Source organism: Myotis yumanensis, unplaced genomic scaffold (assembly GCF_028538775.1).
Source record: "Myotis yumanensis isolate MYYU_CA2020_CCGP unplaced genomic scaffold, mMyoYum1.0.hap1 SCAF_1, whole genome shotgun sequence".
Taxonomy (NCBI): domain Eukaryota; kingdom Metazoa; phylum Chordata; class Mammalia; order Chiroptera; family Vespertilionidae; genus Myotis; species Myotis yumanensis.
The window spans coordinates 114,809,089-114,832,694 of NW_027223752.1; the positions used below are offsets into that span (position 1 = coordinate 114,809,089).

The 23,606-nt window shown below is 41.5% G+C and overlaps 1 protein-coding gene across 4 annotated transcripts in view; it reads left to right on the forward strand.

Moving 5' to 3' along the window:
• Positions 1–23,606, forward strand: part of EDC3 (enhancer of mRNA decapping 3) — a 94,911-nt gene that overhangs the window by 15,033 nt on the left and 56,272 nt on the right. For all 4 annotated transcript variants that reach the window (XM_070430331.1, XM_070430348.1, XM_070430340.1 and 1 more), the window contains 2 exons: positions 6,024–6,205; positions 11,669–11,988. In XM_070430331.1, coding sequence (XP_070286432.1) covers positions 6,042–6,205; positions 11,669–11,988 — 484 coding nt within the window. In that variant the 5' untranslated portion in view covers positions 6,024–6,041. The remainder of the gene's footprint in view (positions 1–6,023; positions 6,206–11,668; positions 11,989–23,606) is intronic.

Genomic DNA, 23,606 nt, shown 5'->3' on the forward strand with positions numbered 1-23,606 from the left:
AGTTCAAGATCCATTTTGAGTAAATGTTTATTAAAGTTATGAGACTTAGGTCAAGGTTTATTTTTATTGGTGGATATCTCTTTGCTCCAGTACTATTTGTTGTAAAAGCTATGTTGCCTCCTTTGGATTACTTTTGCCAACCACTGATCTTCTTACTGTCTCCATAGTTTTGCCTTGTCCAAAATGTCATATAGTTGGAATCATACAGTACATAGCCTTTTTAGATCAGCTTCTTTTGCTTAGTAATATCCATTTATGTTTCTTTTCATGGCTTAATAACTCATTTCTTTTTAGGGCTGAATAATATTCCATTATCTAGATATACCACGGTTTATTTATCTGTTCACTTACATTAAGACCTTTTGGTTGTTTCCAGATTTTGGCAGTTATAGATAAGGCTTTTATAAACATCTGTACTCAGCTTATTTATTTATTTATTTATTTATTTATTTTTTAATATATTTTATTGATTTTTTACAGAGAGGAAGGGAGAGAGAGAGAGTTAGAAACATCGATGAGAGAGAAATATCGATCAGCTGCCTCCTGCACACCGCCTACTGGGGATGTGCCCACAACCAAGGTACGTGCCCTTGACCTTAATCGAACCTGGGACCCTTCAGTCCGCAGGCTGACGCTCTATCCACCGAGCCAAACCGGCGAGGGCTGTGCTCAGCTTTTTAAAAACTCATTTGGGTAAATACCAAGGAGTATGATTTCTGGACTATATGGTAAAAGTATATTTAGTATTGTAAGAAACTACTAAACTGTCTTCCAAAGTGGCTGTATGTACCATTTTGTATTCTCATCAGCAATGAATGAGAACTCGTGTTGGTCCATATCCTTACCAGCATTTGATGTTGTCAGTGCTTTTAGATTTTGGCCATTCTAGTTGGTATGTAGTAGTATCTCGTTGTTTTAATTTGCATTTCCCTAATGACATATAATGTGGAGCAACTTGTCATGCTTATTTGCCATTTACATATCTTCTTTGATGAGGTTTCCTGATATTTTGCCCATTTTAAAAATCAGATTGTTCATTTTCTTTTCTTTTTTTTTATATATTTTTACTGATTTCAGAGAGGAAGGGAGGGGGAGAGAGAGAGACAGAAACATCAATGATGAGAGAGAACCACCAATTGATTCTCCTGTATACTCCACACTGGGGATGGAGCCCGCAACCTAGGCATGTGCCCTGACGGGGAATCGACCCGTGACCTACTGGTTTCTAGGTCGACGCTCAACCCCTAAGCCATGCTGGCCGGGCGATTGTTCATTTTCTATTGTTGAGTTTGAATTCTTTATATACTTTGGATAATAATCCTTTATCAGGTTTATTTTTTACAAATATTTTCTCTTAGTATATGGTTTCACATTTTCATGATGGAGTCAGTTTTTAAAATAGATAGAAAGCTACTCAGATTTTCTATTTTTTCTTGTATCTATTTTGGTAACTTTTGTATTTCAAAGAATTTCTGTTTCATGTAAGTTGTCAGGTTTACTGTCATAAAGTTACCTCTTTAATGCCTGTGATGTCCCCTTATTCATTTCTGATGTTACAATATGTATTTTTATCTTTTTTTTTTTTAGGGTTAGATTTTCTTTTTTTAAATAAAACTTTATTGTTCAGATTATTAAAGTTGTTCCTCTTTTTTCACCCCATAGCTTCCCTCCACCCGGTTCCCACCCCACCCTCTGCCCTTACCCCCGCCACCCACTGTTCTCATCCGTAGGTGTACAATTTTTGTCCAGTCTCTTCCCACACCCCCCACACCGCTTTCCCCCCCCCGAGAATAATCAGTCCACTCCCTTTCTATGCCCCTGATTCTATTATATTCACTGGTTTATTCTGTTCATCAGATTATTTATTCACTTGATTTTTAGATTCACTTGTTAATAGATGTGTATTTGTTGTTCATAATTTGTATCTTTACCTTTTTCTTCTTCCTCCTCTTCTTAAAGGATACCTTTCAGCATTTCATTTAATACTGGTTTGGCGATGATGAACTCCGTTAGTTTTTTCTTATCTGTGAAGCTCTTTATCTGACCTTCAATTCTGAATGATAGCTTTGCTGGGTAAAGTAATCTAGGTTGTAGGTTCTTGCTATTCATCACTTTGAATATTTCTTGCCACTCCCTTCTGGCCTGCATAGTTTCTGTTGAGAAATCAGCTGACAGTCATATGGGTACTCCCTTGTAGGTAACTGAGTTTCTTTCTCTTGCTGCTTTTAGTATTCTCTCTTTGTCTTTTGCTCTTGGCATTTTAATGATGATGTGTCTTGGTGTGGTCCTCTTTGGATTCCTTTTGTTTGGGGTTCTCTGCACTTCCTGGACTTGTAAGTCTATTTCTTTCACCAGGAAGGGGAACTTTTCTGTCATTATTTCTTCAAATAGGTTTTCTTTTCTTTTTTTTTTTTTTAAATATATTTTATTGATTTTTTTACTGACAGGAAGGGAGAGAGATAGAGAGTTAGAAACATCGATGAGAGAGAAACATCAGTCAGCTGCCTCCTGCACATCTCCTACTGGGGATGTGCCCGCAACCCAGATACATGCCCTTGACCGGAATCGAACCTGGGACCTTTCAGTCTGCAGGCCGACGCTCTGTCCACTGAGCCAAACCGGTTTCGGCAAATAGGTTTTCAATATCTTGCTCTTTCTCTTCTTTTGGCACCCCCATAATTCGGATGTTGGTACGTTTGAAGTTGTCCCAGAGGCTCCTTACACTATCTTCGTATTTTTGGATTCTTTTTTCTTTTTGTTTTTCCAGTTGGGTGATTTTTGCTTCTTTGTATTTCAAATCTTTGACTTGATTCTTACGATCCTCTAGTCTTCTGTTGGAACTCTGCATAATATCCTTTATTTCAGTCAGTGTATGCTTAATTTCTAGTTGGTCCTTTTTCATAACCTCGAGGGTCTCACTAGATTTCTTAAGGGTCTCACTAAATTTATTGGCGGTCTCACTGTTATGCCCAGATTTCAAGATCCCCCACAGAACCACCAGAGAGCGCCGAGTCCGATGCAAAAGCATAGAGTCTTTATTCAAGCTGAGCTTGGTCCCTCTGCCTCCATTACCGGCACAGCGGTAGGATGCGAGAGAGCCCCGAATCTCGAAAGAACAAAGATTTTATAGGGCTTGGGGTCGGGGGGGTGAGGGCTCACTCGGACCACTGATTTGGCCGACTCCAGTTGGTTGAGTGAGGGCCGGGGGCTAGTGATGCAGGGGTAGGGTGCAGTTAGGGTCTGGTTACACAAAGACAGGGGGTGGGGAGGTGGTTGGCATACTTTTGGCCTTGAGTTTGTTTTCCCTTGCATTCCTGTTGGCTGAGATAAGGGCAGGCTGAGTAACTGAAACATTCTATGGCTTTTTCTTGGAGGAGGGGTTAGGGACACAGCTATCAGTCCTGTTCTGTCCTTTCATCACTAGATTTCTTGATGGTCTCACTAAATTTATCGGCTGTTTCTAGAAAATTCTTGAAATACCTTAAATGTGTGGTTTTGAACTCTATATCCAGTAGTTTGTTTTCCTCCATTTCTGTCATTTGTGACCTGTTTCTTTGTCTCTGCATTTTGGCTGCTTCCCTGTGTTGATACAGTGGCTTTCTGTGCTAGGTGTCCTATAGGGCCCAGTGGCTCAGCCTCCCCAATTACCTGAAGTGGACACTCTTGGTGCACCCCTTTGTGGGCTGTGTGCACAGTCTTGTTGTAGTTAAACCTTGATTGTTGTAGGTATCACTGGGAGGAATTGACCTCCAGGCCAATTGGCTGTGAGAATCATCTGTGTCTATGGTGGGGGAACTTCTGAGCTGGAGACACTCTTCTGGGCAAGACTTGCTTCAGTGGGGCTTTGGTGCTCACTGAGTCTGCCCCCTGAGTGTGTCCCTTATGGATCTGAGGAGTTGTAATCTGGATGTTCCCACTCTGACCACTGGGTACACTGGCTCTTGGATCTCTAAGGAGGTGCTAATTTAGCCTCTGCCTGAGGCTAGCAGGAGCTATGGCGAGAGTCCTCTTCTTTGTTTGGGGTTTGGAGGTGCCCAGATGAGGCCCAGCTGTGAAGCAGTGCAAGCTGCTTTGGGGCCTTAGACCTTCTTTTGGAAGTTCTGGGTCTCTCTGACCCAGCAGCAGTTTGTTAGGTAATTTTAGATTGCAAAGGACCAGGCCTTTCATATGCAAAAGCCTCTGCGCACAGCTTGGGTGGGGTGGGGTCTGGGGGTCAACAGGGTGGAACAAGCAGCTATGGCTGCTCCTCAGTCCTGCCCTAAGAGGCCCCGCGTCTCAGTGTCCTGAGGTAATCACTGCAAGCACCTCTGAGAGAAAGCCGCCCTCGAGTCTGCCCGATGCCAGACAGTCCAGTTGCTCCCGGTATGAGTCTGGGTCCCCAGAGACTCACCCAGAACTGGAGTTCAGAGCAGTCGGGAGCTTGAGACTCCCTCCCGATTGAAAAAGACAACCATGTCCTCAGCTGCCAGCCCTCTCCACGTGCGCCACGTGCTCAGCTGCCAGCCCTTTCCAGGTGCACCACGTCCCCAGTTGCCAGCCCTTTCCGCGCACACCTCCGTACCTCTGCACTTCTGCACCTCCTCTGAGTCTCAGTGCTTTTCTTTCCTTCTAGTTGTAGAATTTCCACTCAGCCAGCCTTCCTGTGGTTCTGGATGATGTCCGTTTTGTCTTTTAGTTGTATTTTTGAAGTGGTTGTGCGAGGCAGCAATTTCCGGTGTTTACCTATGCCTTCATCTTGGTTTCTCCTCTGTGTTTTATCTTTATTTCTTGATTAGTCTACTAGTAGTTAAAGATTTATGAACTTTATTGTTTTCAAATAACTAATATTTGGGTTTGTTTCTTTTTCTGAATTGTTTCCTATTTCAGTGATTTATACTCTTTATTTTCTTGCTTATTTTTTGGATTAATTTCCTCTTTTTTTTCCTAGCTTCTTAAGATGGAGTCTTCAATCTTTGGTTTTGAACTTTTCTCCTTTTCTAATATAAGTACTTAAAGCTCTAATTTTCCCTTTAAGCACTGTTTTTATTTTTTTTAATATGTCTTTATTGATTTTAGAGAGAGGAAGGGAGAGGGAAGAGAGATAGAAACATCGATGAGAGAGAACATTCATCTGTTGCCTTCTACATGCTCCCACCAGGGATCAAGCCTGTGTCCTGGGCATGTGCCCTGACCAGGAATTGAACTGTGACCTCCTGGTTCTTAGGTCGATGCTCAACCACTGAGCCACACTGGCCAGGCTTTAAGCACTGTTTTCAGTTTATTCCACAAATGTTACATTTTCATTATCACTGAGTTTGAACTATTTTCTAACTTCTCTTTTGATTTCTTCCTCGACCCATAGGTTATTTAGAAATGTCTTGCTTAATTTCCATATATTTGAGATCTGTTGTTTTCAATTTCAAATTGAGTTTTGTTGTGGACTGATATCAGTCCATTGAAATGAATCGATAGTAGTTTAAGGCCCAGCATACGTTGGTGAGCATTCCATGTAGACTTAAAAATAATGTATATTCTGTAATTGTTAGGTGTAGTGTTCTGTAATACCTTCAGCCAGCTTTTAAAGAAAAATTTTGTCCAGAATTTATTATTTCAAGAGGGTTATTCTGATATGAGGTACTCTAATATTACCAATATTTTTTATATATTATTTCCTCATAATACATTCTTTTTGAAAGCATTCTAATGGCAGATATATTAAAATATAATAGGTTATCAACAGGTTATAGTTTGTGTGATTTGATATCTGGGTAAATATGTATCTATCTAGTACATGTGCTTTAAAGCAATTGTAAAATCTATATATATATACGTATTATATGATACTGTTTTTTCATTAATATGCAAACTCCTTCTGGAAAAAGTTTCATTTTGTATGTTTTATTACATCAATTAAGGATGTGACAGAATGCTAGTATGTATTATTTAGCAACACATGATACAGAACCTGATATAATTCTTTATTGAATTTAATTAAAGATTTGTCTATTTCTTAAGGTATACTGCCTGGTTTCTTCTCTCCACAGTGGTCTCACATCTGAAACATGGCTACGGATTGGCTGGGCAGTATTGTGTCCATCAACTGTGGAGATAGCTTGGGTGTCTATCAGGGAAGAGTGTCAGCAGTTGATCAGGTCAGCCAGACCATTTCTCTCACCCGGCCTTTCCACAATGGAGTGAAGTGCCTTGTGCCGGAAGTCACCTTCAGGTGAGTATCCTGGCTGATTCTTTCAAATCTCATCTAGTGATCTGGTGGTCTGAACCTAGGCCAGATGGCCAATATTCTCTTGTGTAGCACTGCTTTTGAGTACAGTCTTCTTGTCAAAGGTGAGATTTTGCAGTCCTGCTGCTGTTTCAGTAAGCTATCATAATTGGCTTTCAGCTAATGGTTCAGGGTTTGTGAAATGTTTTTCTTATCTCTATCAAGCATGCATATATTTAAATGGATGGGTCAAATTCAGAATAATCTTTCTGTTTCCTTTTATGGCTTCAGATTTTACTTCTCAGTTTTGTATCACTGTGTTTTCTTACTCTGAGGTTGTTACTGGTTTTCCCTTGTATAACTGCAGCTATCTGTAGATTTGTATCATAATTTATCTCCAGAAGCACAATGTAGCCAGTAGTTAAAGTTCTTAGCTACAGGGATGTATTTTTCTTAGTGTTTTCCAGCATATCTGAAGTTCAGTTGTCTTCACATCCCTCTTTTTACCAATGTGGCAAAATTATGTTAATTAAAAATTTAAAAAAAAGACTATCAGACAAGAGCTTCCTTAACTTTCTGAATAATACCCACACATAACCTTTTCTGTACGTGTATCCAATCTTATTTCTTACCTCCTCTGAAGTCTCAATAGAAATATCTCCTTTGTGTTCAGGACTCACCTTATCATGTATGCTTTATATGCTATCCTTTACTATCATCTTTGAGACCCTGTTCATCTTTTGTGTGTCTTTAGTTTCAACCTTTATACTATCTCTTTCCTCTCTGCATTCTAACATTCCCAGGCTTCCCCTGTAGTACACATTCCCCCTCAACCCACATACAACTTGCATTTGCAACTATCATTTCCTTCTCTTTACACCCATAGTTCTTTTCAGAGCTAAGTAGTCTGCCTTCATTCCCTTTGTGGCCTCATTCTCTAGTCCAGTGGTTCCCAACCTGGGGCACAGACCCCACAGAGGGGCAATTTGATTTTTAAGGTTGGCTATTCGAGAATGAATTATTAACAGTCAATTTTTTGCATTTCTTATGGTTCTAGGGGCCTCATATACAGTATGTAAATACTGTGACATATTTATGCATTTCAGTTCTCTATTATATGTTTTGAAACTTTATTTGCTATTTTTTTCATATCACTTCATATTATTTTTTACACTATTTTTAGTGATTTCTTCCTAAGTACTTCAGCTGTCCTTTTGTTCTTTTATTTTTCTCTTTCATTGATGCCATGTTCTTTGGAAGCTTGTTTAGACCAAGTTAATGGCCTTTTAGGCTTCCTCCACATGAATAGAAGTTTACTTTTTGAATAATAATAAGAATTATATGTCACGGGGGAGGGGGGCCCATCAGAATTTTAGAGATGCTTAGGTGGAGCATGCCCAAAAGAAGGTTGGGGACCACTGCTCTAGTCCCTCCTTACTCCCCCCTCTTACCTTTTTTTTAACTTTACCATTTTGCTGAACTAGCTCTTGCTAAGGTTACAGATGACCTAATTGCCAAATTCATTGGCAGTGCCTCAATTATAATCTGTTCAAATGCTCCCTAACTTTTGAAGTGTCCTCTTCTTTTAGTTTCTCTATCACGTCTTTGAATTTTCTTTCCAAGTTTTCCTTCATTCCTTTATTATTTTTATTTTTATAGGTTCTTTTTCTTCTACTCACTTTTAAGATTGGGTTACTCAAATTTCTGTCTTTGATTCTTTTCTCATGCTGTACTCTAGACAATCTCATGTGTACCTTGTTATATATTAATGAGATTCCAAATCTTTTTAAGTAGTAATAATAAACATTTATTGAATTTTTAATAACTAAATACTAGACAAATATTTGCATATATCATGTCATTTATCCCCATGAGAATATGTATAAACTGGCTATTGTTACTGGTGACTTCTCTGTTTGCCTATATCTGTGGTCAGCAAACTGTAGCTTGCGAGCCACATGAGGCTCTTTGACCCCTTGAGTGTGGCTCTTCCTAAGCCTTAGGAGTACACTAATGAAGTTAATAACAATGTACCTACCTATATAGTTTAAGTTTAAAAAATTTGGCTCTCAAAAGAAATTTCAATCGTTGTACTATTGATATTTGGCTCTGTTGACTAATGAGTTTGCCGACCACTAGCCTATATCAAATCTTTAATTTAGACCCATTTTCTGAGCTTCAGACATTTTGTCTTCTGGTCATTTAGAGGTGGCTATCCTTAAATCTTCAATTTAAGATTCTCAAAGCTGTCCTGACTGGTGTGGCTCAGTTGGTTGAGCATCATCCCATGCACCAAAGGGTCACCGGTTCGAATCCTGGTCAGGGCATATACCTGTGATTCAGGTTTGATCCCCAGTTGGGGTACTTGAAGGAGGCAACTGATAGATGCTTCTCACATTGATGTTCCCCTCTCTATTTCTCTCTCTCTCTCTCTCTCTCTCAAATCAATAAAAATATTTTTTTAGAAAAGATTTTTTTTTTAATAATTAAATCTTTATTGTTCAGATTATTACATTTGTTCCTCTTTTTTCCCCCCATAACTCCCCTCCTCCCAGTTCCCACTCCACCCTCCGCCCTTACTCCCCACCCACTGTCCTCATCCATAGGTGCATGATTTTTGTCCAGTCTCTTCCCGCATCTCCCACACCCCTTTCCCCCCCAAGCATAGTCAGTCCATTCCCTTTCTATGTCCCTGATTCTATTATAATCACCAGTTCATTCTGTTCATCAGATTATTTATTCACTTGATTCTTAGATTCACTTGTTGATAGATGCGTATTTGTTGTTCATAATTTGTATCTTTACCTTTTTCCTTCTTCTTCCTCTTCTTAAAAGATACCTTTCAGCATTTCATATAATACTGGTTTGGTGGTGATGAACTCCTTTAGCTTTTCCTTATCTGTGAAGCTCTTTATCTGACCTTTAATTCTGAATGATAGCTTTGCTGGATAAAGTACTCTTGGTTGTAGGTTCTTGGTATTCATCACTTTGAATATTTCTTGCCACTCCCTTCTGGCCTGCAAAGTTTCTGTTGAGAAATCAGCTGACAGTCTTATGGGCATTCCCTTGTAGGTAACTGAGTTTCTTTCTCTTGCTGCTTTTAAGATTCTCTCTTTGTCTTTTGCTCTTGGCATTTTAATGATGATGTGTCTTGGTGTGATCCTCTTTGGATTCCTTTTGTTTGGGGTTCTCTGCGCTTCCTGGACTTGTAAGTCTATTTCTTTCACCAAGTAGGGGAAGTTTTCTGCCATTATTTCTTCAAATAGGTTTTCAATATCTTGCTCTCTCTCATCTTCTGGCACCCCTATAATTCTGATGTTGGTACGCTTGAAGCTGTCCCAGAGGCTCCTTACACTATCTTCGTATTTTTGGATTCTTTTTTCATTTTGCTTTTCCCGTTGGGTGTTTTTTGCTTCTTCGCATTTCAAATCTTTGACTTGATTCTTGCGCTCCTCTGGTCTGCTGTTGGGAGTCTGTATAATATTCTTTATTTCAGTCAGTGTATGCTTACTTTCTAGTTGGTCCTTTATTACACCATCGAGGGTCTCATTAGATTTCCTATACATCTCATCAAGTTTATCGACAGACTCTAGAAGCCTCTTGAGAGACCTCAAAAGTGTGGTTTTGAATTCTATATCCAGTAGCCTGCTTTCCTCCGGTTCTGTTCTTTGTGGCCTGTTTCTTTGTCTACGCATTTTTTTATGCTTCGATGTGTCGATAGAGTGGCTTTCCGTGTTAAGTGTCCCAATTACCTGAGGTAGACACTCTGGTGCACCCCCTTGTGGTCTTTGTGCGCAGTCTTATTGTAGTTAAGCCTCGATTGTTGTAGGTAATACTGGGGGGGATTTGACCTCCAGGCCAACTGGCTGTGAGAATCAGCTGTGTCTACAGTGGGAGAACTTCTGTCCTCTAGGGAGGTGCTAATCTAGCCTTTGCCTGAGGCTATCTGGCAAATGGCTCTGTGCAGGGCTTGGGCGGGGCGGGTCCCACGGGATCAACAGGGCGGAGGAGGGGGCAGTTATGGCTGCTCTCAGTTCGTCCCCCGGGGCTCTGCCTCTCTGTCCCAGCAACCACTGCAAACCTCGGAGGGACCGAAGCCAGACAGTCCCACTTCTCCCGTTTGAGTCTGGGTCCCTAGAGACTCGCCCGGATCTGGAGCTCAGAGTCTGAGGCTCCCTCCAGATTGAAACAGACAACCACGCCCTCAGCCACCAGCCCGCGCCTCTCGTACTCCGCACCTTAGTATTTTACTTCAGCGCTGCGCCTCCTCTGATTCTCAGTTCCTCCCAGTTGTAGAACTTCCACTCAGCCAGCCTTCCTGTGGTTCTGGATGATGTCTGTTCCTTCTTTTAGTTGTATTTTTGAAGTGGTTGTTCGAGGCAGCAAACTCCGGCATTAACCTATGCCACCATCTTGGTTTCTCCTAGAAAAGATTTTCAAAGCTGAATTTGTTACCTGCAGATTTCCCCTCAAAAGATCTACCCTTAAGAGGTGACTAATGACACCTTCCACCCAAGTTAGAAACTTAAGAACCATAATAAATTGTTTCTCTTTGATCTTCCTGTCACCAAATCCTGTGAATTCCAAGTGTCTCGTGGTTCTGTTTTTCCTTCTCTCTTTTCATTGTCACTTGCCCTATTTATCCCCTCCTACTTCTTGCCTGGTTTCCTAACTCTAGTCTCTTCACCTACAGCCACCAGAAAAATCCAATGTGATTATGACTGGCCCCTGATTAATTACCTTCACAGGCCTTACCTCCACAAACATCTTTCCTTTTAGTCAAACCATAAAATTTGCAGTTCATCAAATAGGACACATTTTGTTAGTCTCTGAGCCTTGGCCTGAAATGCCTCTCTTGCTTGGGCAACTCTTATTTTCCGTACCCACGCAGACTTAACATACATGTTTCATCGATCTCTGCCAAACTAACATCTGCATTTTCCTTTTGGGTTCTCTAGTCTCTTATGCACACTTATGTCATAGTATTTAACACTTTTAATTATCTACTTGTCTTTTCTGCTGACCAGACTGTGAGTTCTTTGTAGGCGTGTATTGCTTTTCATCTCTATAATTTCATGTACATTGCAGGGCTTACCACATATTAAGTACTATGTATATGCCTACTGAATGAGCAAGATAGTGAATGAATAAAAAAAAAAGCTATTAAGCAATCTGGAAATCTAAGATACTAATGATAGTTTTGTGATTAACAATAGGGTTCTTTAAAGGCTAGTGCTTTGTCTGTTGAATGTTGGCGGCTGAGTCTTGTCTTTAAGTGATCTACCACCTTTCCTAGTTTTTGCCTTTGATAACTCATTGAAATGCAACCTTGCAAAGGTACAGCCTCAAGCATGTCAAACTTGCAACCTGCCGGCCACAAGTGTGACATGCTTGGTTGCTATTGATTTCAGTTTCATCACTGTTACCACTATTATAGTTTTGAGAGTTGGATTCTTTTGTGTATTTCAGGGCAGGTGACATTATGGAGTTAAAAATTCTGGAGATACCAGGTCCTGGAGAAAACCAACATTTTGGAGACCTTCATCAGACAGAATTAGGCCCTTCTGGTATTGGGTACCAAGTGGGTATCAATCAGAATGGCACAGGCAGGTTGGTCAAGAAGCCAACCTCTTCCAGCAGTGCCCCTCAAAACATCCCTAAGAGGACAGATGTGAAGAGCCAGGATGCTGCTGTTTCCCCGCAGCAGCAGCAGTGTTCCAAGAGCTATGTGGACAGGCATGTGGAGCCTTTGAGTCAGTCCAAAAGTTTCCGTCGTCGGCACAACTCTTGTAAGTTGGAGCAAGTTGATATTTCTTCTTAACCTGATGTTTGAGGGCTGTAAGTTCTTATCTACTGCTATTCTTTAAACAAATCCTTTACAAAAGGATGCTGGCAGAGCTTCACAAAAATATAGCACAGTTCTCTTATTCCAGAGCTATAAGATAATAAAGGAAAAGAAATAAGCTGTTAGATGACCTGCTGGTGTTGCTCAGTGGTTGAGTGTCGACCCAAGAACCAGGTCAGGGTTCGATTCCCAGTCAGGGCACATGCCCGGGTTGCAGGCTTAATTCCCAGTAGGGGGCGTGCAGAAGGCAACCAAACAATGATTCTCTTCATTAATGTTTCTATCCCTTTTTCCCTTTCTCTGAAATCATTTTTTTTTTAAAAAAAAGAAAAGAAATACTCTGTTAGAGACTCATACCAGTTTCCTTTCTTCAAGAAAAAATCTGCCTGGAGTTCACATAAACAGAAGTGATGTTGTTTTTAATCTGGTAACCAATGGTCATAGTGATATCTGAGTTGGATCTGCACTGGGGCTGTTCTAAAGTATTCTTAAATAACTTTTCTTCTTGTGATTTGGCTCTAATCCTCGATAGAGGAGAGGAAGGCACTTGCCTAGAAACCTCTATGACCTTAGTTTCTGACAGACTGACAATTTAAAATTTGCTGTACTCACTGTCCCTACTGGCACATCCAGAGAGTATGCACTGGTGTCTATTGATTTCCAGTTTTGTTTAGCACTAACAAATTGTTGAATGTTATTTGCTCATTATACAACCATAGTTAATTCACTGATTTGCTCTGAAATAATGCAAATCTTTTATATAATAGTGAATTATAACAGATTCACTAGAATCTGTGTGGCATTGATGTCAGGGGTCATCATTTTTAAGTTTTGAAAATACCTGATTCTGTGAATAAAATCCTGAAATTTTCAAAATTAAAAAAAATATGTATTTCACGGTACTTTCCTTCAGTGCTTCTTTTTTTGTTTTTTTTTTATTAATCCTCACCTGAGGATATTTTTCCATTGATTTTGGATAGAGTGGAAGGGAGGTAGGGAGGGGAGATAAGAGAGAAGGAGAGAGAAACATCGATGTGAAGAGACACATTGATTGGTTGCCTCCCACACATGCCTTGATCAGAGCCCGAGATCAAACCTGCAATCCAGGTATGTGCCTTGACCGGGAATTGAACCCAAGACCTTCAGAGCCTGGGCTGATGCTCTAACCACTTAGAACACTGATCAGGGCTTTCAGTGCTTCTTATATAACTATCTGAATTGACAATGATTGAAAACCTGAGACTAAAATTGAATTGTTATTTTTGTTTCCTTTCAAAAACGGTAGAATGCTTGAAAAGAAAACGAGTCTTTTCTCTTTTTTTTAATGTATATTTTTTATTGTTGATAGTATTATGAACGTCTCTCGTTTATCCCCCCTTTTTACCTGCCTCTGCCCAGACCCAAACCCCCCTCCCTGGTCTTCACCACCCTATTGCCTGTGTCCATGGGCTATGCATATAAGTATATAAGTTCTTTGGTTTACATCTTCTTGTCCCCCCAACCCCACATCAAGGTATGTTCGTCTGTTCCATGCCTCCATCTTCAGGTCTTATTTTATTGGTCAGTTCATTTTGTTCAGTAGATTCCACAATTAAGTGAAATCATGTGATACTTGTCTTTCTCAGACTGGCTTCAGTTAGCATAATATGCTCCAGATCCTTTCCCAAAGGTAAGAGAGCCTTTTTTTTTTTTTTTAATATATTTTATTGATTTTTTAAAGAGAGGAAGGGAGAGGAATAGAGAGTGAGAAACATCGATCAGCTGCCTCCTGCACACTCCCTACTAGAGATGTGCCTGCAACCAAGGTACATGCCCTTGACTGGAATCGAACCTGGGACCCTTCCGTCCGCAGGCCGACCCTGTATGCACTGAGCCAAACCAGGGCAAGAGAGCCTCTTTTTATAGCTGCACTAGAGGCCTGGTGCATGGATTCATGTGCCGGTGAGGTCCCTCAGCCTGGCCTGCGCCCTCTCGCAATCCAGGATCCCTCAGGGGTGTCAGACTGCTGGTTTCGGCCAGGCCTGCAGGGATTGGGCCAAAACTGGCAGTCTAACATCCCCCGAGGGATGTAGTAGTGCGCGAAACGGCAAGCAGCCAGGGAGGAGCCCAAGCCCAGGCCGGGCACCATGCCACTCTCACTTATCCTGGCCCTGCTGCACTTGCTGCCACCACTGCTGCTTGGTAGTGCTACTGCAGAGGTGGGAGAGGCTCACGCCACCGCAGCTGCACTTGTCAGCCATGAGCCCAGCATTTGGCGTCCAACAGTCAGCTGAGCAGCATGCCCCACTGCGGGAGTGCACTGACCACTAGGGGGCATTTCCTGCGTTGAGCATCTGCCCTCTGGTGGTCAGTGAGTGTCATAGCGACTGGTCAACTGGTCATTTGGTCGCTTAGGTTTTTATATATAAAAGTGGTATTCCATAGTGTAAATGTCCCACAGGTTTTTTGTCCATTCATCTGCTGATGGGTACTTGGGCTCTTTCCAAATCTTAGCTCTCTCTATATATATATCAAAGCCTAAGAATGACCGGTTGACCAGTCCCTATGATGCGCACTGACCACCAGAGGGCAGATGCTTAATGCAGGAGCTGCCCCCTGGTGGTCAGTGCACTCCCACAACAGGCGTGCCGCTCAGCTGACCAACCCATCCTGGTGGCCCACCATCCCAGCAGCAGCCACTCACTCTCTCAGTAGTCCTGCAGGTCCAATTTCCAGAGAATGGGCCAGGCACCTATGGACCAGCGCTGCTGGCACGATCCCGACAGTGCCGCTGGCCTCCTGGAAGTCAGCCTTGGGCACCGTGGCCACTTCCCCTCCCTAGACGCTCCGCAAGGAAGAAATGATATAAAAGCGGCCGTCAGGTGGCTCCCGACAACTGGCGCGAACATCAGTGGGACGGATCTGGATCCCAGGCTGGCAAGGGCATCCCACTGCCCACCCAGAGGGCTGATCGTGTCCCAGCCCCGCCCCCATCCCATTCAGGACAGGCGCCAGACTGGGCGCAGCGGGGCTGGGATGAGCGGGAGCAGCAGGCAGTGTTGGACTGTTGGTTTCAGCCCAATTCCTACAGGACACGCTGAGTGACCCCACCCGTGCATGCACCAGGCTTCTAGTTGTAAATAACACTGCTCTGAACATAGAGGTTCGTATATTCTTTCTGATTGATGTTTCAGGATTTTTAGGATATATTCCCAAAAGTGGGATCACTGGGTCAAACGGACATTCCATTTTTAATTTTTTCAGGAAACTCCATACTGTTTTCCATAGTGGCTGCACCAATCTGCATTCCCACCAGCAGTGAACTAGTGTTGCCTTCCCCTACCCCCAGCCTGCATCCTCACCAGCCAGGATGCTTGTAGATTTTTTTGATGATAGCCATTCTGACTGATGTGAGGTGATATCTCATTGTAGTTTTAATTTGCATTTCTCTGATGATTAGTGACTTTGAGTATTTTTTCATATGTCTCTTGGCCATTTATGTCTGTCCTCTTTGGGGAAATGTCTATTCAGGTCTTCTGCGCAATTTTAAAAGATATATTTTATTGATTTTTTACAGAGAGGAGGGGAGAGGATAGAGAATTAGAAACATCGATGAGAGAGAAACATTGATCAGCTGCCTCCTGCACACTCCCTACTGGGGATGTGCCCGCAACCAAGGTACATGCCCTTGACTGGAATTGAACCTGGGACCCTTTCAGTCCGCAGGCCAACACTCTGTCCACTGAGCCAAACCGATTAGGGCTTCTGTGCATTTTTTATTTTTTATTTTTTTAATCCTCACCAAAGGATATTTTTCCATTGAGTTTTAGAGAGAGGGAAGAGAGAGGAAAAGACCAAGAGGAATAGCGATGTGAGAAAAACACATCAATTGGTTGCCTCCTGCACATGTCCCAACCAGGGCCTGGGCCTGGGAAGAGCCTGCAACCAAGGTACGTGCTCTTGACTGGAATCGAACCCAGGACCCTTCAGTCCACAGGCTGACATGCTATCCACTGAGCCAAACCAGCTAGGGCTCTTCTGCCCATTTTTTATTTGGATTGTTTGTTTTCCTTGTTGAGTTGTATGAGTGCTTTTTATATTTTGAACTAGAGGCCCAGTGCACAAAAATTTGTGCACTCGGGGTGGGGGGTCCATCAGCCTGGCCTGTGTGCCCTCTCGCAGTCTGGGACCCCTCGGGGAATGACCACCTGCTGGCTTAGGCCTGCTCCCCGGGGGATTGGGCTTAAGATGGCAATCAGACATCCCTCTGGCAGCCCGGCAGCCCTCGGGGGATGTCCACTTGCCAGTGGGGAGCAGGCCTAAACTGCAGTCGAACATCCTTAGCGCTGCTGAGGAGGCAGGAGAGCCTCCCACCACCACCGCTGTACTGGCAGCCATCAGCCTGGCTTGTGGCTGAGCAGAGCTCCCCCATGTGGGAGCGCACTGACCACCAGGGGGCAGCTCCTGCATTGAGCATCTGCCCCCTGGTGGTCAGTGAGTGTCATAGTGACCAGTCATTCCCAGTCTTTCTGCTGTTAGGGTCAGTTTGCATATTACCCTTTTACTATATAGGGTAGAGGCCTGGTGCACAGGTGGGGGCCAGCTGGTTTGCCCTGAAGGGTGTCCCGGATCAGGGTGGGGGTCCCACTGGGGTGCCTGGCCAGCCTGGGTGAGGGGCTGATGGCTGTTTTCAGGCTGGCCACACTCCCTTTAGGGTGGGGGTCCCCACTGGGGTGCCTGGCCAGTCTGCGTGAGGGGCTGAGGGCCGTATTCAGGCTGGCCAGCGACTGAAGCTCCCAGCCTCTCCTTTTTTTCTTTTTTTATTCTGAGATTTATTTACCTTCTATAATTGAAACATTGTTGCCGTCACTGGCGCTCCCGCTCCCAGCTCTGAGGCCGTGGCCGGCTGAAAGCAGGTATCTGAGGTTTGTTTAGCTTCTATAATTGAAACATTGTTGCTTTCGGGCTCAGAGCCGGGCCACGGCAGGCGGGGAACCTTGGCTTCCTCCATCACTGGAGCAAACAAGCCTCATGTTTGCTTCAGCTGCATGGCTGCCGGCCGCCATCTTTGTTGGCAGTTAATTTGCATATCGCCCTGATTAGCCAATGAGAAGCGTAGCGGAGGTACGGTTAATTACCCTTTTTGTCTTTTATTAGATAGGATATTAACCCTTATCAGATGTATCATTAGCAAAAATGTTCTCCCATACAGTGGGTTCCTTTTTCATTTTGATAGTGGTTTCTGTTGCTGTGCAGAAGCTTTTTATTTTGATGTAATCCCATTTATTTTCTCCTTTATCTCTTTTACCCTAGGGCAGTGGTCGGCAAACTCATTAGTCAACAGAGCCAAATATCAACAGTACAACGATTGAAATTTTTTTTGAGAGCCAAATCTTTTAAACTTAAACTATATAGGTAGGTACATTGTTATTAACTTAATTAGGGTACTCCTAAGGCTTAGGAAGAGCCACACTCAAGGGGCCAAAGAGCCGTATGTGGCTCATGAGCCGCAGTTTGCCGACCACAGCCCTAAGGGATGTATCAGCAAAATTTCTGCTATGCAAGATATCTGAGATTTTACTGCCTATGTTTTCTTCTAAGATTTTTATGGTTTCATGGCTTACATTTAAGTCTTTTATCCATTTTGAGTTTATTCTTGTGTATAGTGTAAGTTGGTGGTCTGGTTTCATCTTTTTGCATGTGTCTGTCCAGTTTTCCTAACACCATTTGTTGAAGAAGCTTTACTTTATTGTATGTTCTTGCCTCCTTTGTCAAATATTAATGGACTATAATGGTCTGGGTCAATTTCTGGGGTTTCTCTTCTGATCCGTTGGTCTGTATGCCTGTTCTTGTGCCAGTTCCAGGCTGTTTTGGTTATAATGGCTTCGTAGTATATTTTAATAATCTGGTATTCTGATCCTTCCAATTTTGTTCTTTCTCATGATTGCTTTTATGGTTCCATATAAAGTTTTGGAGTATTCATTCTAATTCTGTGATGTATGCCATTGGTATTTTAATAGGGGTTGGGTTGAATCTAGATTCCTTTGGGTTGTATAGACGTTTTAATGATTTTAATTCTCCAATCCATGAACATGGTATACATTTCCATTTTTTTTGTATCTTCCTCTATTTCTTTTTTCAATGTCCTATAGTTTTCCAAGTACAGGTCTTTTACCTCCTTGGTTAAGTTTATTCCTAGGTATTTTATTTTTTGTTGTTGCAATGATAAATGGGATTGTTTGTTTAGCTTCTCTTTTGGAGAGTTCATTATTGGTGTATAAAAATGCCATCGATTTTTGGATGTTGATTTTGTATCCTGATACCTTGCCGAATTCATTTATTAAGTCTAATAGTTTCCTGGTGGAGTCTTTAGGGTTTTCTATGTGCAATATCATGTCATCTGCAAATAATGAAAGTTTTACTTCCTCCTTTCTAATTTGGATGCCTTTTATCTCTTCTTGTTTGATTGCTGTGGCTATGACATTTAGACTTTAACTTCATTACTTTGCTTTATTCTCTCTTTAAAAATAGACTTTTCTTTCTTTACCAAAAATGTTTACTTTTTTTGTTTTTTGGTTTGTTTTTTTTAAATAAGCCTTTATTGTTGAAAGTATTATGTATGTTCCCCTTTTTCCCCCCTTGACCCCCTCCAGCCTACCCCCATACTTTTTTGTTAAAAGTTTAAATACTGAAGCAATTTATAATCTCATATACTTGGAGATCATCTTTATTAACCATTTATATATTATTTTTCTACATATTTTCTCTCTGTCATGAACATGGTACATTTTTTACAATTAATGAACCAGTGTTGATACATTATTATTAATTAAAATCTATATTATTCAAACTGCCTTAGTTTTTGTTCTTGTTATTGTTATTTTGTTAATCCTCACCTGAGGATATTTTTTCCATTGATTTTTTTAGAGAGAGTGGAAGGGAGGGAGGAACACAGAGAGAGGGAGAGATATCGATGTGAGTGAGACACATTGATTGGTTGCCTCCCACACACGCCTGCAACCCTTCTGTGCACAGGATGGTGCTCTAACCATTGAACACATCGGCCAGGTTACCTTAGTTTTTCCTTGTTTTTTTTTTTTTTAATACATTTTATTGATTTTTTTACAGAGAGGAAGAGAGAGGGATAGAGAGTTAGAAACATCAATGAGAGAGAAACATCAATCAGCTGCCTCCTGCATACTCCCTACTGGGGATGTGCCCGCAACTAAGGTACATGCCTTGACCGGAATCGAACCTGGGACCCTTCAGTCCGCAGACCAACGCTCTGTCCACCGAGCCAAACTGGTCAGGGCCCTTAGTTTTTTCTTAATGTCCTTGTTTCATGTTCCTATCAGCATACCACATTACATTTAGTAGCCATGTCTCCTCATGGCTCTGATGGTTTTTCAGACTTTTGGTGTTTTTGATGACCTAAATAGTTTTGGTAAGTACTGGTCAGATATTTTACAGAATATCACTCAATTGATATTTGATGTTTTTCTCATTATTTGGTATTTTGGGGAGGAGATCACAGAGATAATGTCATTTCATTAACATCACATCAAGGGTATCTACTATCAAAATGGTTTATGACTTTTGATGTTGACTTTGATTGCCTGGCTGAGGTTGTGCGTGTCACGTTTCTTCTGTAAAGTGACTTCTTTTCCCCCCTTTACAAACTGTGCTCTGTGTAAGGAAGCCACTCTGTGCAGCCCACACCTAAGGAATGTGGAGTTATGCAGAGTATCTACATAAATTTCTTGGAATTCTTCTGTACCAGACATTTCTCCCGTATGTATTTATTCAGTCACCTATTTTTATCAACATGGACTACATTTAATACTGCTTTATTTTAGTGCTCATCGTTTTAGCTTTGGCCACTAGGAAACAAATAACAAACAAACTGGTTTTTTACTAGTAGTTCTTTACTTTCTGGCACTACAAGAGTCTCCAGGTTTATCTTCTGTATTTCCTGTCCCAGCTCTAGAATCAGCCATGTCTCTAAGGAGCCCTATTTTCTTTTATTGAACAATGTACTACAAACCATGATCTCGGTGCTAGGCATGTGCATTGCTACTGGGTGTTGCCCTTTAAGCTGACAGAGCAGGGAAATATATATGCATATTTAACCAGTGTATATACACGTACCTATAAGTATTTACATATGTAACTTCTCTACTACATATGAAGCTAAACATGAGTCTGTATAGAATAGATACCTGTAATTTTAATCTATTAGCATGTGGATCATTCTAGCCTCCTTTTCTTATGTGTAACTCCCAACAGTGAAACACCTGTCTCCTACCTTCTGCCATCCATTGACTTAAATTATCCCCCAAAAAGGAAAAATATATATTCAATTCCAGTATACATGTATAGCAGTATCAGAATTATTAATCCATAGCTCCATTGACTTGTTTCATGTTTGTAACAGATTCTGTCACATTCTGCATTCCATCCTTAGATCCTCCAATCTCTGTAGTTTTGTCTTTTCCAGAATATCACATGATATTCTTTAATTTTTATTTTTCAATTACAGTTTACAATCAATATTATTTTAGTTTCAGGTATACAGCATAGTGGTTCTCAACCTTCTGACCCTTTAAATACAGTTCCTCATGTTGTGACCCAACCATAAAATTATTTTCGTTGCTACTGTTATGAATCGTAATGTAAATATCTGATATGCAGGATGGTCTTAGGCGACCCCTGTGAAAGGGTCGTTCGACTGCCAAAGCCCAAAGGGGTCACGACCCACAGGTTGAGAACCGCTGGGTTAGACAATCATACTTTACAAAGTGTTCAATACACATGGTTATTGCAATATTATCAACTATATTCCCTATGCTGTACTTTACATCCCTGTGACTATTTTGTAACTATTAATTTGTACTTCTTAATCCCTTCATCTTTTTCACCCAATCTGCCCCCAGTTCAGATTATAACATAATTAAAATCATACAGTATGTAGCTTTTTTAGACTGTCTTTTTTTGTTGTTGTTAATCCTCACCCAAGGATATTTTTCCATTGATATTTAGAGAGAGTGGAAAGGAGGGGGAGAGACAGAGAGAGAGAGAAACATCGATGTGAAAGAGACACATCGATTAGTTGCCTCCCACACATGCTCTGACCAGGGCTTTGGATAGAGCCTACAACCAAGGTACGTGTCCTTGAACAGAACTGAACCCAATACCCTTCAGTCTGCAGGCCAATGCTCTATCCACTGAGCCAAACCAGCGAGGGCCAGACTGTCTTCTTTCACTTAGCAGTATGTATTTAAGAGTCTTCCATGTCCTTTTGTGCCTTGATAGCTCATTTTCTTTTATTGTTGAACAACATTTTGTTGTATAGATGTTTGTTTACTCATTTACCTATTAAAGGATATCTTGGTTGCTTTCAGCTTTTGGTGATTATGAATAAAGCTGCCATAAACATTTGTGTGCAGGTTTTATGTGGATACTAGAGGCCCGGTGCACAAAATTCATGCAGGGGGGCAGGGGCGTCCTCAGCCTGGCCTGCACTCTCTCCAATCCAGGACCCCTCAGGGGATGTCCGACTGCCTCTCTCAATCCAAGACCGCTGGCTCCCAAACGCTCACCTGCCTACCTGCCTGATCGCCTCTAACCACCTGTGCCTGCCTGATCACCTCTAACCACCTCTGCCTGCCCTGCCTGATTGCCCCTAACTGCTCCACTGATGGCCTGATTGCCCCTAACTGCCTCTGCCTCACCCCTTACCCGGGACCCAGGATTCCCTCTGGCCGGTAGCAGGCACCTGGGACCTGGGCTTCCCTCCCTCTGGCCGGCCGCAGGCACCCAGGACCCAGGCCAGTTTCGCCTGGGCCGGCTGCAGCCGCAGGGGACCATGGCGGGCGGCTTCGCCTGGGCCGCAAGAGCTGGTGCCTGGGACCACGGGACGGGCGGCTTGTCCCTCTCTCAGGCCGCAGGCACTGGCGCCCGAGACCGGCGGGTGGGAAGCTTGTCCCTCTCTCAGGCCGCAGGTGCAGCCGCTGGCACCCAGGACCACTGGGCATGCAGGTTGTCCCTCTCCTGGGCTGCAGCCTGGCTGGTCCCCATTCCTCTCTCGCGAGCTCATTTGTGCCTGGCTGATCCCCATTCCTCTCTCCCCAGTGTTGAGTGTCTGAGCCATTACGGCGTGAGGACATGACGACTATTTGCATATTTGCTCTTTATTATATAGGATAAGTTTTCAGATAAATTACATAAATACCTAGAAGTGTGATTGCTGGATGTTGGTAAGACTCGGTTTTTTCTATTTTTGTTTATACTAACCATCATAGCAACTCTCTTTGAAGACTGCAGTTTACTTCAAAACAAGTAATTTATTTGATCATTAACAATTTACTTTGCTATGTTAAAAAGTGCAGTTACCTTAAAAAGTGATGCTGTTTCTGCTTTTGCTGTTGGGTCCATTCCCTTTTCCTAGATTAACTGCATGTAAATAAAGAGATCATGGACAGAAAAATGTTATTCTCTTTCAGAGAACTTTTTTTGAATTCAGATTGTGTGGGAAATGTCTGTGGCCTGGAAATTTGATCATGAAATGTGGCTCAGGATTGGTTTGTGATAGAAGATAGAATTACATCTATTTATCTGTTCAGTGGCCCTGTAAGATGAGTAGAAAGGTATACCAGAAATTGACTTACTTGGCATTTATTTAGCATGGTAAGGATTCCAAGGAAGTAGATTGATTTCTTCCCACCACAATTGTAATGTAGATTATCAGTATTTTCCTCATTTAGATTTAGATTTCTTAGTAGAAATCTACAAATAGAATTCCTTCTGATATATGTACAGATGTTGATATTGAGACTAGTAGATTGATAAAACTATTGGAATATAGTAATTCCAATTCTGGCTTGTAAGTGTTCTTTCACGGTTAGTAATGAATTGTTGAGGGATTACCTAATCCAACATTGATGAGAGAGTTAATATAAACAGATTTCAATCTCTTTTGGTGGGGGACAGTTATAAAGAACTAGTGGCCTGGTGCACAGATTCATGCACATTGAAAGGAAATTAATTAGAAGAAAGATTCATGCAGGAATTATATTACTGCAAAAAACTACATGTCAAAATAGTATATGTAATATAGTATCATAAAATAAAATACAAAATATTTTAATATCGCTCTTCACCATTTCTCTATAATAAAATTGTCAGAGATGAAAGAAAATTAGTAAAATGTATATGAAAATAATATATAAATTGATTAAAAAATAAACAACATAAAAACAATAGACATGATATAAAATAACAAAAACGATATAAAAACATTGATAAAAACAATAAATTGATTAATAAACCAACATGATATAACAACAAAGACATGATATAAAAATAACAAAAACATAAAAACAACATTGATAAAAACAATGATTGATAAATTGATTAATAAACCAACAACAACATGATATAACAACAAAGACATGATATAAAAATAAAAAAAACATAAAAAAACATTGATAAAAAAATTGACTGATAAATTGATCAAACTTATCAATATCTCCCTGTACACCACATTAAGAGTAAAAATACTTTCAGAGTGCTTGACTAATTTCC